Source organism: Chiloscyllium plagiosum, chromosome 7, assembly GCF_004010195.1.
Source record: "Chiloscyllium plagiosum isolate BGI_BamShark_2017 chromosome 7, ASM401019v2, whole genome shotgun sequence".
NCBI classification, from domain to species: domain Eukaryota; kingdom Metazoa; phylum Chordata; class Chondrichthyes; order Orectolobiformes; family Hemiscylliidae; genus Chiloscyllium; species Chiloscyllium plagiosum.
The window spans coordinates 81,608,506-81,620,263 of NC_057716.1; the positions used below are offsets into that span (position 1 = coordinate 81,608,506).

Genomic DNA, 11,758 nt, shown 5'->3' on the forward strand with positions numbered 1-11,758 from the left:
CCACCCAGGTAAATAGTGTGGTGAAGAAGGCATATGGCGTACTGGCTTTTATTGGTAGAGGAATTGAGTTCTGGAGTACTGAGGTCATGTTGCAGTTTTATAAGACTCTGGTGCAGCCTCATCTGGAGTATTGTGTGCAGTTTTGGTCGCCATAGTATAGGAAGGATGTGGAGGCACTGGAACGGGTGCAGAGGAGGTTTACCAGGATGTTGCCTGGTATGGTAGGAAGATTGTATGAGGAAAGGCTGAGGCACTTGGGGCTGTTTTCATTGGAGAAAAGAAGGTTTAGGGGTGACTTGATAGAGGTGTACAAGATGATTAGGGGTTTAGATAGGGTTGACCATGAGAACAATTTTTCACGTATGGAGTCAGCTATTACAAGGGGGCATAGCTTTAAATTAAGGGGTGGTAGGTATAGGACAGATGTTAGTAGATTCTTTACTCAGCGAGTTGTGAGTTCATGGAATGCCCTGCCAGTATCAGTGGTGGACTCTCCCACTGCTTGGATAGGCATATGGAGGATAGTGGGCTAGTGTAGGTTAGGTGGGCTTGGATCGGCAGAACATCGAGGGCCAAAGGGCATGTACTGCGCTGTATTTTTCTATATTCTAAGTTCTAACCTATGCACCCCATCAATTCACTGTTGTCGATGTGCAAGTCCAGCATATTGATTGTCATAAAAATAAATCTGGTTTACTAATATTCTTTAGGAAAGAAAATCTGTCATCCTTACCTATCTGCCCTAGATGTGACTATAGATTCAGTCACATGACTCTTAATACACCTCAGAAGTGGTCCACCAAGAAGGACTTTTGCCAGAAATGTTGATTTTCTGCTCCTCGGACACTGCCTGACTTGCTGTGCCATTCCAGCACCACTCTAATCTAGACTTTCACCAAGTCATTTTGCTCAAGGATGGGCGAAATTTATGGCTATAAGAGCTGGTCCTTTTTTAAGGGTTTTAAGGTGTTGGAAGTGATTTCCTTGATTTCTTGGAGCAGTAATTACTGATTTTTAAGCTGTTGCATTGTTTTGAAGTTTTGGGAAAACAGTCTGACCAAATAATATAGCTTTTATCATTTTTTTATTATCCATTCCTGCCTGAAAAGCAATATGAATATATGTTGAAAATCTGCATTGAGCTGGCCTTGCTAGTCTTGCCAAAAAATGCCCACATCACAGGAAAGAATAACAAAACATCCCATATAATTCTGAAGAATAATGGCAACAATGTATGCAGTAATACAGCTGTCTCTAACAGAAGCAACTATAATACTGTAAATTCATATTTATTCAAAGTTGATAGCTGAATCCTCAGTTGTAGGCATAAGTTATGTAATCCTTGAAAGGTTTGTCTTATTGCATGTAAGCATCTGTTTAATACCAACATCAGTTGACTGCATATAACAATATTCTACTACATGTATTCAATGTCATCATATTCCTTATCAAAACAATTCTAATAGAACTGCAATCCCAAAAGCATGTAAACAATTGCAGAATATAAAGGCTCTCCATATCATCAAATGAAAACTTGCCAACTGAATGAAGTTTTGCTTTTTAATTTGTTTGTTCATTGTTTACCTAGTTGATATAATTACTTTAGGAGGAAAAGAGTTTACTTTTAGAAAATCTAATTCACAGATTTAGTCTCTTAGTTTTCTCTGACTATTATAAAGTACACAAGATGTAGTTTTGTTGATGACTTCAGTTCAATTGGTAGTAGCCAGTTATTTTCAAGAATTTAGGCTGCACGGTGGCTCAATGGTTAGCACTGCTGCCTCACAGCACCAGAGTCTCAGGTTTGATTCCAACCTCGGACGACTGTCTGTGTGGAGTTTGCACATTTTCCCCGTGTTGGTGTGGGTTTCCTCCGGGTGCTCCGGTTTCCTCCCACAGTCCAAAGATGTGCAGGTCAGGTGAATTGGCTATGCTAAATTGCCCATAGTGTTAGGTGCATTAGTCAGAGGGAAATGGGTCTGGGTGGGTTACTCTTTGGAGGGTCGGTGTGGACTGGTTGGGCTGAAGTGCCTGTTTCCACACTGTAAGGAATCTAATCTGATAAAACAAATCATTATTGAACATAAATATCATTTTAAAAATATTTTCTGAATTTTCCAGAAACACAAAGTTCCTTGTAAGCTGTGCTGCAGAAAACGTTCCCTTTAAGATATACCTGTGCATTAACATGTTAAAAACTGAAAGAGACCATGACTTGAACAAATGACCCAGACATTTCAAACAAAAATGAAGAGAGAATGAATTAATGGGATACCCTTCAAACTTTTTCATATTTACCATTGGGCTTGCCGTGATAAGTTGTTTTTAACTGAACCTAAGTTTCAAAATGGCTGACAATGAAATACACTGGAAAACCGCTTTCTGCTTGTCATCAACATGAAGATTAGCTAAACAACTGAAGCAAGAAGGATGTAGTCTCAATAAAAAAAAAAGCTGCAGATGCTGTAAATCAGAAACAAAACCAGAAATTGCTGGAAAAGCTCAGCAGGTCTGTTCACTTGACCCAAAATGTTAATTATGATTTCTCTCTACAGATGCTGCTGGATCTGCTGAGCTTTTCCAGCAATTTCTGTGGACGTATTTGTAACCATTTAAAAAAATTGAAAATATTGAATGGACTTGAGAACTATCAAAAAAGACAAATTGAGTTTTCATTTCACATACCATGCAAGGTCAAACCATCTCAAATTAACTCACTGTCTCAACATTTGTTGTTGCTAATGTACCACAGAGGAACCAGCCAATTCCTGTTCATCCTAATCTAAATAAAGAGAAATCATAGAATTCTCTCAAAATTTTTGAATTCAGTTAGCAATTCGAAGCAAACTTTTTTGAACAATTGCAATTTTTGTCTAGTATTGAAAATGTTTGGCTGCGTTCTAATTATGCGATTACAAAATCAAGAAAAAAGAAAAAGTTCAGATGTTCTTCAATTCAGTACTTTATCATGTAATGTCATAGGCAGGAGCTTGCAAATGAAACTTGTAGAAAATCACAAGGTTGCCCAGGTACCTTTTCCTCCTGATAATTAATTAAATAAATTACCTTAATAGCATTCCTTCTTGCAAGATAAGGTCTTTTGCAGAAAGTCTGAAGTCTCTTAAATAATTGTTGCGGTGTAGAGTATAGATACACATCTGTAAGTAAATTAGAAGTTTTTGTGAAACAATCATCTAAGTATGTAAAAATCAAGATACTTTATTAATTCAAACTGTGTTTAGTTCTCTATGGAGATTTAATGTAGATAGAACATTGCCATGATATTAGGTCCAGTAGAATGGATGTTTGGAAACACGTTATGTTTGTTTCATTGTTGAACAAAGTGGGTGCCACTGGCTAGGCCAGCATTAACTAATGATTGCTAATTGTCCTCGGGGTGGTGGTGAAGAATTGCCTTCTTAAACCAATGTATTTCGTGATGCTTTTTTTTAAGGGAGGGTGGGGGGTGGGCATTGAAAGATACTGACCCAGTAACAATGATGGAACAGTGATATAGTTCAAAGTCAGAATGTGAGTGGCTTGGAGAGAAATTGATGTTGGATATAATTGACCTTCAAATGCTAACCCTTTGATGAGAACCTACACTCCTGCCAGAATTGAAACTTTGTACAACAGATAGTACAGGTTTAATTGGTACTTCACATTGAAATATTTTAGTTTTTATTTGTGTCATTTTCAATGTGGATAGAAATGCACCTCATCACACCAAATGCTGTGTTAAAGTCAAGGGTAAGCAATTCCCTGGAATCACTCTCGCTCGATCGTGATTATTTCACTTCATATAACAATGATGCTGGTGGAGCAGGAACAGCTCGAATAAATTTTGTGGCCCGTGTCTTCAAATAGCAAAATAGGTGTCTGCACACTGTGTTTATTGGGCATGTCGTATTAAAGAGACATCTTCAAAATGGACTTCAACTCACTGGCACTTCAAAATGCCAGACAGACAAGTATCCCAGGGATAGAAAAATGTATATCTTGGCCTGGAGTTTGACCATAGTTTGCAGTTGTGGTTCTGAATTCATGCTGGCTTTAAACTTGGTGCTTAAAGAAATGAAAGTTTTGTGGTGGAGACTGGAGTGCACAATTGGCAGTGTAGCAGTACAGTAAACCCAGCACTAACTTGCTTGTAAAAGCTGGGTAAAAGACTCTGGTAATCCATAACCAACTGATAAAATGGTGCATTTTACTAAGAGAAACCTATTGTATAAAGGAAGAGGGGAATTTTAGTGTTCTCTACATCGCAAATAACAAACAGTCTAATATACAATAAAATTCTTTGTAAATTTTAAATTCAGCAAAAAATTCAAAACATCTAATCAAGTATTTAATAAATCCAATTAAGAAACTAGCCAAGCTTCTTAACCAGAGAGTAGTTAGAATGTGGAACTTGATACCCCATGAAGTATAGGAAAATGGCACAGATTGATATAAAAGAAAGTCAGGTATGACACAAAAAGGGACATGCAAAGATGACTTAGGTAAAGTATGGTTAGATTTTATGTGGAGGATAAACAACAACACAAACTATTGGGCTGAAACGGACTTTTCTATGTCATAGATCCAATGCAATTCTAAATTATTTTATTCATATACCATTATTTTGTAGATCAAACATTTCTATTGCTCACTTCCTTTGAAGGAGGGATATATTTAATCTTGTAATTATGCATAAGAAAATTTGAAAAATATTACATTTTAAAATTTAATTACTGATAGGTATTGACAATTTTCTGATTACATAAACTTAAGATGTGAAATGAAGAACTGGAAGATTCTTTGGGTTCTACATGTTGTCCAAATGAACAAAGTTTTCCCACTGAAAGGCCTTTTTTTTGCTAGCCTTCATTAGCTTAATTTAGTCAATGGTATTAACTTCATTGAACCAGGATTTTAAGTTCCCACTTTTCAACTTTTATGCTTGCTTCATATTCTTTTCACATTTGTTACTGACAATATTTTTCTAAAGTAAATTTAATACATTTGCCTAAGTTTTGTAAAACATACTGTATAGTCACAATTTCTATTTAACATCTTTTGAGAGGCAGGGGGATTTGGTGATGACTCTGCGTACCTTCAAGGGGCCTAGAATTTGACTGGGACAGAGATATCATCATTGAAAAGATAAATGCCTTCACAGATAACACATGATCCATGTTATTTCTTAAATTAGTTTTGATTACTAGAAGGAATAGTAGAGGATTTTCAAGGTTCTTTTCCCTGTCACACGTTCATGCACCTGTTGACTTACATTGCCTCCCAAAGTTTTCCTTGATTCCAAATCTTTGGATTTCAATTTTCCACCTCTAACCTCATTAAGGCTACAACTCTCAAAGTTCTCAACATTTTGCTCCAGGTCTCTTGTCCACCCCTGATTTTAGCCATTACTTCATTTGTGGCACTGTTTTCAGCTGTCTAGGACTTAACTCTGCAATTAACCTACACCTCGCCATTTTTCTACTGCTCTCTCCTGCTTCATGTAATTCATTAAAACCTGCCTCTTTATACAAACTTGATGGTAATCTTACTGCTTCATATGGCTTGGTGTAAAATTTACAGAATAATTGTTCCTGTGAGTTGTCTCTATTATAACTTAGTGGGCTAACAGTATGATATAGATGCAAGTTTTTGTTGCAGGCAGTCATAGTTTATCCTCTGATTTGTTGCCTCTCCCAGAAGGTTACATTGCTGTGAGGTTAAGGAGTGGAGTGGGGTGGGTGGAAAGAGGAGAATGAAGAACTGTTTGATCATAGTGCTCCAGCCATCAAGGTACGCAGCCACCTTGACAGAATAATAGTGACTTTCAAGCTTGTCAATAATATTTGTTCACACAAGAAGATTACCTGGAAATATCTCTGGATAAACTAAGGCTTTAGGACACAATGGATAGCAACCACAGTGAACTGCTTCCAACCTAACAAATTAAAACATTCAACAAGTTATTTGAAGAATTACAATAGGTGTGATATCAGCAAAAATATACTCATAAAATTACACATCATAAGGAATACTATATGCTACCGAGTCTTAAAATTCCAACAATATATGAAGTGATCAGTTAGTCCTTATTAGCATGACTAACTATATTGCAGCAACTAGGAACCATCTTGCAATACAGAATTCTTGGCACAATTATTACCTTCACTTTCCTGCTCTGGATTGACACTATTCTAAAGTTTCTAACATAGCTGTACCGTAACTGGATATTGATTGGGTTGAGGTACATGATATAAAAAAACCCTCCACTTTTCTTTTTTGTTTACAGGGAAGTGGTCAGCTATTGGTAGTAAACCAATTGTTCCTCAGCAATAATGTGGCTATCTTGGTATACAAAACCTAACCAAGAAAACAGGAGCTCTTTCAAATAGGGACTGTGGTCATGGTTTGCATTAAAGTAATTTCAAATTAATTTAAAAAAAACATTTATCATAAAATTGCAGATTTTGTTGTGCATTAGTACAAATTGTACATTTTTGAAGTAAACCACTGAAAATTACAATCAGAAGCAGTTTGAAAGTTAAATTGTGGACAATAATGGTCTGGATTTTCCGATACCCAGAAACTCTCTTCTGAAGCATAGATGGAAGTTGCGCTTGGGGACACTAAGGAATCCCCATTATAGTAGTCAATGGAATTGCTGGGAAATTTAAAATCCTGCTGAACAGCTCCCCTACGCTTGGAAAATCTCCAAAGGAATTCATTTAAACCAGAGAATTTTGAAGGGTTCATTTGCAGCTAAGTACACAGTTACTCAGAAAAAGTTAAGGATATTGAAACCTAATCTAGACGGTGGGTAACATTTCAACTGACCCCAGTTTACCCTACATTCCCTTAATTACACTCTCTCAAACACCTAACACCTCAGACCCTGCCTGTCACGTCCTCATCACCTGGGACCTGCAGTCTCCTCCCCCCCCCCCCCCCCCCCCCGCCAAATCCTCATCCCATGACACGTTCCCTCCGTACTTGGGAAGTAACTCTCTTGCCCTACTGCTGAACCTAGGACTTCTCCTTCCCTGCATTTCCTGCCCACCCTCCACCAGGTTCCAACTTTCCAACCCCATTGGAGGACCCGATCATCTCTTGCTCCCCGCTGGATCAGATATTTTGCATTCACGTCAATCTATCCTAAACACTTCATCTGTGACCTGGCTTCCTTTCCATCTTGCACCCTACTCCATACCTACTTGGCACCGTTAGCTCCTATCATCCTGAACACCTGGCACCCTCACCTGAGTCTTACCATTTTAGCAATATTGTGAAGGTGGCTGTCTGTGATGCTGGACCAATAGTTTCAGAGCATGGCAACTGACTGCTGTGAAAAAAAGGGACATGGTTTCCTTCTTTTGACTATCAACAGCTTGTCAGAATGGAAAAACGGCTTCATATTTCTGAAGGAGCCCAAGTCAGATTCTCAGAAAAAAATGATGCTCTTTCATTGCATTGAGAGACTCCTTGGAAAATCCAGTCCATGTACTTTTTTTTTCTGCGTATTGCTGTAATAGGCTTTCACATTTTTATATATTGTTATTTGCCCTTTTTTGAAAAACATTTTTGGATTTTAGGTTGCAATCCAATCCTGATTTACAGCGATACTCACATGATCTGGAAATCATGGTCAATTCAAACCTGTCTGCAGCCCGAGCAACAACCTGCTGAAAGTGTTATATTTATTTTGTCTCATATTGCTCAGATTCCAGTGTTAAGAAAATAAAAATCAAATAAAATGATTCCCCACTCAATTATCATCGATGAGTTAAGTTTTTACTAAATTTAAAAGTTACAACAAAACTAAATTATCGCGCCAACAAAGGAATTTATACAAACATCTATCAGGATTTGGTGAGCATCTATGAAAATAATTTTGAAAAGCAATGCAAACTTTGCAGCAATTTTCTTCATAATTTTACTCCTTGCTTGTTTGAATTATAAGAAGGATAATATTAAGCTTCAGTGGGTGCAGAGGGCGCAGAGGAGATTTACCAGGATGCTGTTGAGTATGGAAAGTTTGAGTTATAAAGAAAAGCTGGAACTTCTTTCACTGGAGCCTATACAGGAGGTTGAGAAGTGACCTTATAGAAGTTTATAAGATCATGAGGGGTATAGAAAGAGTTAACGATAGATATCTTTTCCCTAGGATGGGGGACTTCAAGACTAGGGGGCATATTTTTAAGGTGATAGGAGAAAGAATTAAAAAAGACATGAGAGGCAAGTTTTTTTTTTACACAGACGGTGGTTCGCCTGTGGAATGAACTTCCTGAGGAAGTGGTGGATGTGGGCACTATTACAACATTTAAAAGATATTTGGATAAATAAATGAATAGGAGAGGTTTGAAGGGATATGGGCCAGGAGCAGGCAGGTGGGACTAGTTTAGTTTCGGATTATGTTCAACATGGACTGGTTTCTGCACTGTATGACTATGACTCTATGGTGCACATAACTGTTAACTGCAGCTGTCAGAAACCAATCAGAACATGGCTATAGTTCATACTCAACAATACATTGCTACAGCTCAGAGTGGGAATAGAGCTGAAATGAGGAGCAAAGACGATGAGATAAATCAAGATTTCAGCAAAACAGTGCCATGCTTGAGATTTAAAAGCCCCTGGAGTGTTGAAGACAGATGATAACATTTACATTTATTTACATAAAAACATGATGATCTCATGACACTCCAATATGCTTTGTCCCTATTATTACATGATAGCCTTTGTCTACCACATTTCATGCACTACATGTAAACGTGTAACAATCTCACAGACAACCAAGTACAAATGACCAGATAAGGTAGTTTAGTATTACTGGTTAAAAACAAATTGTGAACAGACACTAGAGGGAACTTTGAATAGTGTCATGGAATCTTGAAAGTACAGGTAGGGCATCTCATCTGAAAGATGGCCACCAACAATGCAGTACTGAGTTAGAATCCTAGAATGAATTCAAATCTCTGCAGAAGGGAAGTAATACAGATTACCTGAGCCCTAGAAGCAGGCTGGTGGCCTTGTAATCGCTCCCAGAAATCCATTATTGTTCTTGTTTTACATCATGTATAAAGGTTGCACAGTGTTACCATACCAAGTAAATACATATTTGACTACTTTTGAGTGACCTTGAAATTACGAGGTCTCATGAAATCACTGTCTGCTATTTCAGCAGAGACATTAACCTATTTATTATTGCTAAAATAGTGGACAAGGAATTTCAAATAAATCCATCTTCATACTTTTATTGCTTAACAGAATTGCTATGGCCATGAAATTATACTATGCTCTAAAGTCTGTGCAGCCAGACTTCTCTGGTACAATGGTACATGTTTGATAATTCAACCACAGCTTTCATCCATCCTCTTCTCAGTGGTCTTGTTACTCGTGAAGCACAGCTAATCCTGGCTATGTCTACCTCATTGTCCCTACACCATCTACTAACAGAATAAAGAAAAACTAGCAGAATAAATTAAAGAGCTTTTCTTTAAAAAAAATTGTTTTTAAGAGGTGGAGGAGAGCATTTCCAACTTCATTCAGCCACAAACATGTGTGTGTGGTGGACTAACAATTCAAATAAGTCATACTGGCATATTCTCTTTGATGCCAACAACTCTCCTTTAGTCCAAATGAATGATTTATTCTCACATGTATTTTACAGTAACAGTACAATAACATACAAATGAAAAGCTTTCATTTGTTGCCATGATTTGGTATTATTTTGAATAATTCAAGAATAAGGAAAAAGAAAGATATAGTTTAAAGATAGTCCATCAGACCTGAGCCCGCTTATCATCATCAATGACACCTGCACCACCATCTCTCCTCCACCGCTTCACCATCTAGACTGGATCCAATCAAGTTCCAAGATGCCAATCCTCAGGAGCCATCTTTCGAAAAGACAACAATCTTATTGTCCTGAGGCAATTAATAGAAATACTCAGAGTTTTACAACATGGAAAGAGGCCCTTCATTCCAACTTGCCCACGTCAATCATCAACCTAGTCTAATTCCACTTTATAGCATGTGGTCCACAGGCTTGCATGCAATGGCATTTCACATGTTCACTAAAAACTCCTTAAATGTTATGTGTTCCTGCCTCTACCGTCCTTTCAGGCAATGAGTTCCAATGCACCTGATACTGGGTAAATATAAATTCCAGAAATCTTCTCTCAACTTCCAGTCACTTTCACTAAATCTATGTCCACTGTTTATTGACATATTTCTTCCTATCTACCTTGTCTATGCCACTCATCATTTTGTACACTTCAGTTAGGTTCCCCTTCATTCTCATCTATCTAGTCTCTCTCCTTGTAACTGAAATCCTCACACAACATCCCGGTGAAACTTGTCTGCACACTCTCTGGTGCAACCACATCCTTCCGATATTGTGGTGGCCAGGAATTGTACACAGTACTTCAACGGTGCCATATTTGATGTTTTATAAAGCTCTATCATAACCTCCTTGCTGTTGTATTCAATGCTTTGACAAGTCAAGGCAAGTGCCCCATATGCCTTCTTAACCACCACATCAACCTGTCCTGCTAAGTTCATGGATCCAAATTCATGAGCACCAAGGTCCATATGGTCCTTTGTAACCTTTAGGGTTCACCATTCACAATGTAGCTCTTTGCCTTGCTAGTCCTTCCAATAAGATGCAAAATATTCATTTAAAATCTCATCTATGTCTTCGGCTCCACACAGATTGTCCCTTTTGTCCCTAATGGACCCTGATCTTTCCCTAGTTATAACTTGTCCCCTAATATATTTTATTATTTTACAGCAATATAGATTTTCTATTAATTTACTCTTCAGTGTTTCTCCATGCCTCTTGTTCATGTTCCTGCTTTAATTTTTAAGCAAGCCCCTGCACTTTGAATACCTTGCTAGGGCTTTTGCTGCTTTGAGCCATTAGTATCTGCCATATTTTCCTTTTTTAACCTGACCCAATCTTGTACATCCCATGACACCCAGGATTCTCGAGACTTGCTGGTCTCACCCTTTGCCTTTACAGGAACATTTACTCTCAATGCTTCCTTTTTGAATGAATCCTATTGCTCAGATGCAAATTTTCCGACAAGCAGCAGCTCCCAGTCCACTTTGGCCAAATTTTGTCTTACATTAAAATCAACCTGCCTCAATTCAGGTCCTTCATTTCTAGTCCATATTTGATCTTTTCCACAATGACCATAAAGCTTATGAAGTTATGATCACCATCACAAAAATGCTCCCCACTGATGTTTCTACCATTTGCCTACTTCGTTCCATAAGATTAAGTCTGGCAACACTCCCTCACTTTCAATTTGCTGGTTTAAAAATCTCGACTGAATATATTTTAAGAATGCTGTCCCCTTCTTACCTTTCACACCCTATCTATTGCAATTAATATTGGGCAATGTGACATCCACTATTATTTGGGTAAGTTGAAATCCACTAATACTGAGATGTGAGATGTGCTGACATATTGGTCCTTCAATCTCTCCCTGACTGTTTGGTGGTGGAGGGTTGTTTTTCAGTCTGGAGGCCTGTGACCAGTGGAGTGCCACAAGAATCGGTGCTGGGTCCTTTATTTTTTGTCATTTACATAAAGGATTTGGAAGCAAGCATAAGAGGTACAGTTAGTAAGTTTGCAGATGACAACAAAATTGGAGGTGTAATGGACAGCGAAGAAGGTCACCACAGATTACAACAGGATCTGGACTAGATGGGCCAAAGACTGAAAAGTGGCAGATGGAGTTTAATTCAGATAAATGCA

The 11,758-nt window shown here is 37.9% G+C and overlaps 1 protein-coding gene across 12 annotated transcripts in view; it reads right to left on the reverse strand.

Annotated features, from left to right (window-relative positions):
• gtdc1 (glycosyltransferase-like domain containing 1) overlaps positions 1-11,758 on the reverse strand; it is a 370,690-nt gene that overhangs the window by 59,577 nt on the left and 299,355 nt on the right. For 9 of the 12 annotated variants that reach the window (XM_043694107.1, XM_043694112.1, XM_043694114.1 and 6 more), the window contains 2 exons: positions 5,865-5,935; positions 3,067-3,158 (listed from right to left, as the gene is read on the reverse strand). In XM_043694107.1, the coding sequence (XP_043550042.1) occupies positions 3,067-3,158; positions 5,865-5,935 (163 nt within the window). Of the gene's footprint in view, positions 1-2,685; positions 2,783-3,066; positions 3,159-5,864; positions 5,936-11,758 lie in introns of all 12 variants that reach the window. The other 3 variants (XM_043694111.1, XM_043694110.1, XM_043694109.1) reach the window with 2 other exon arrangements.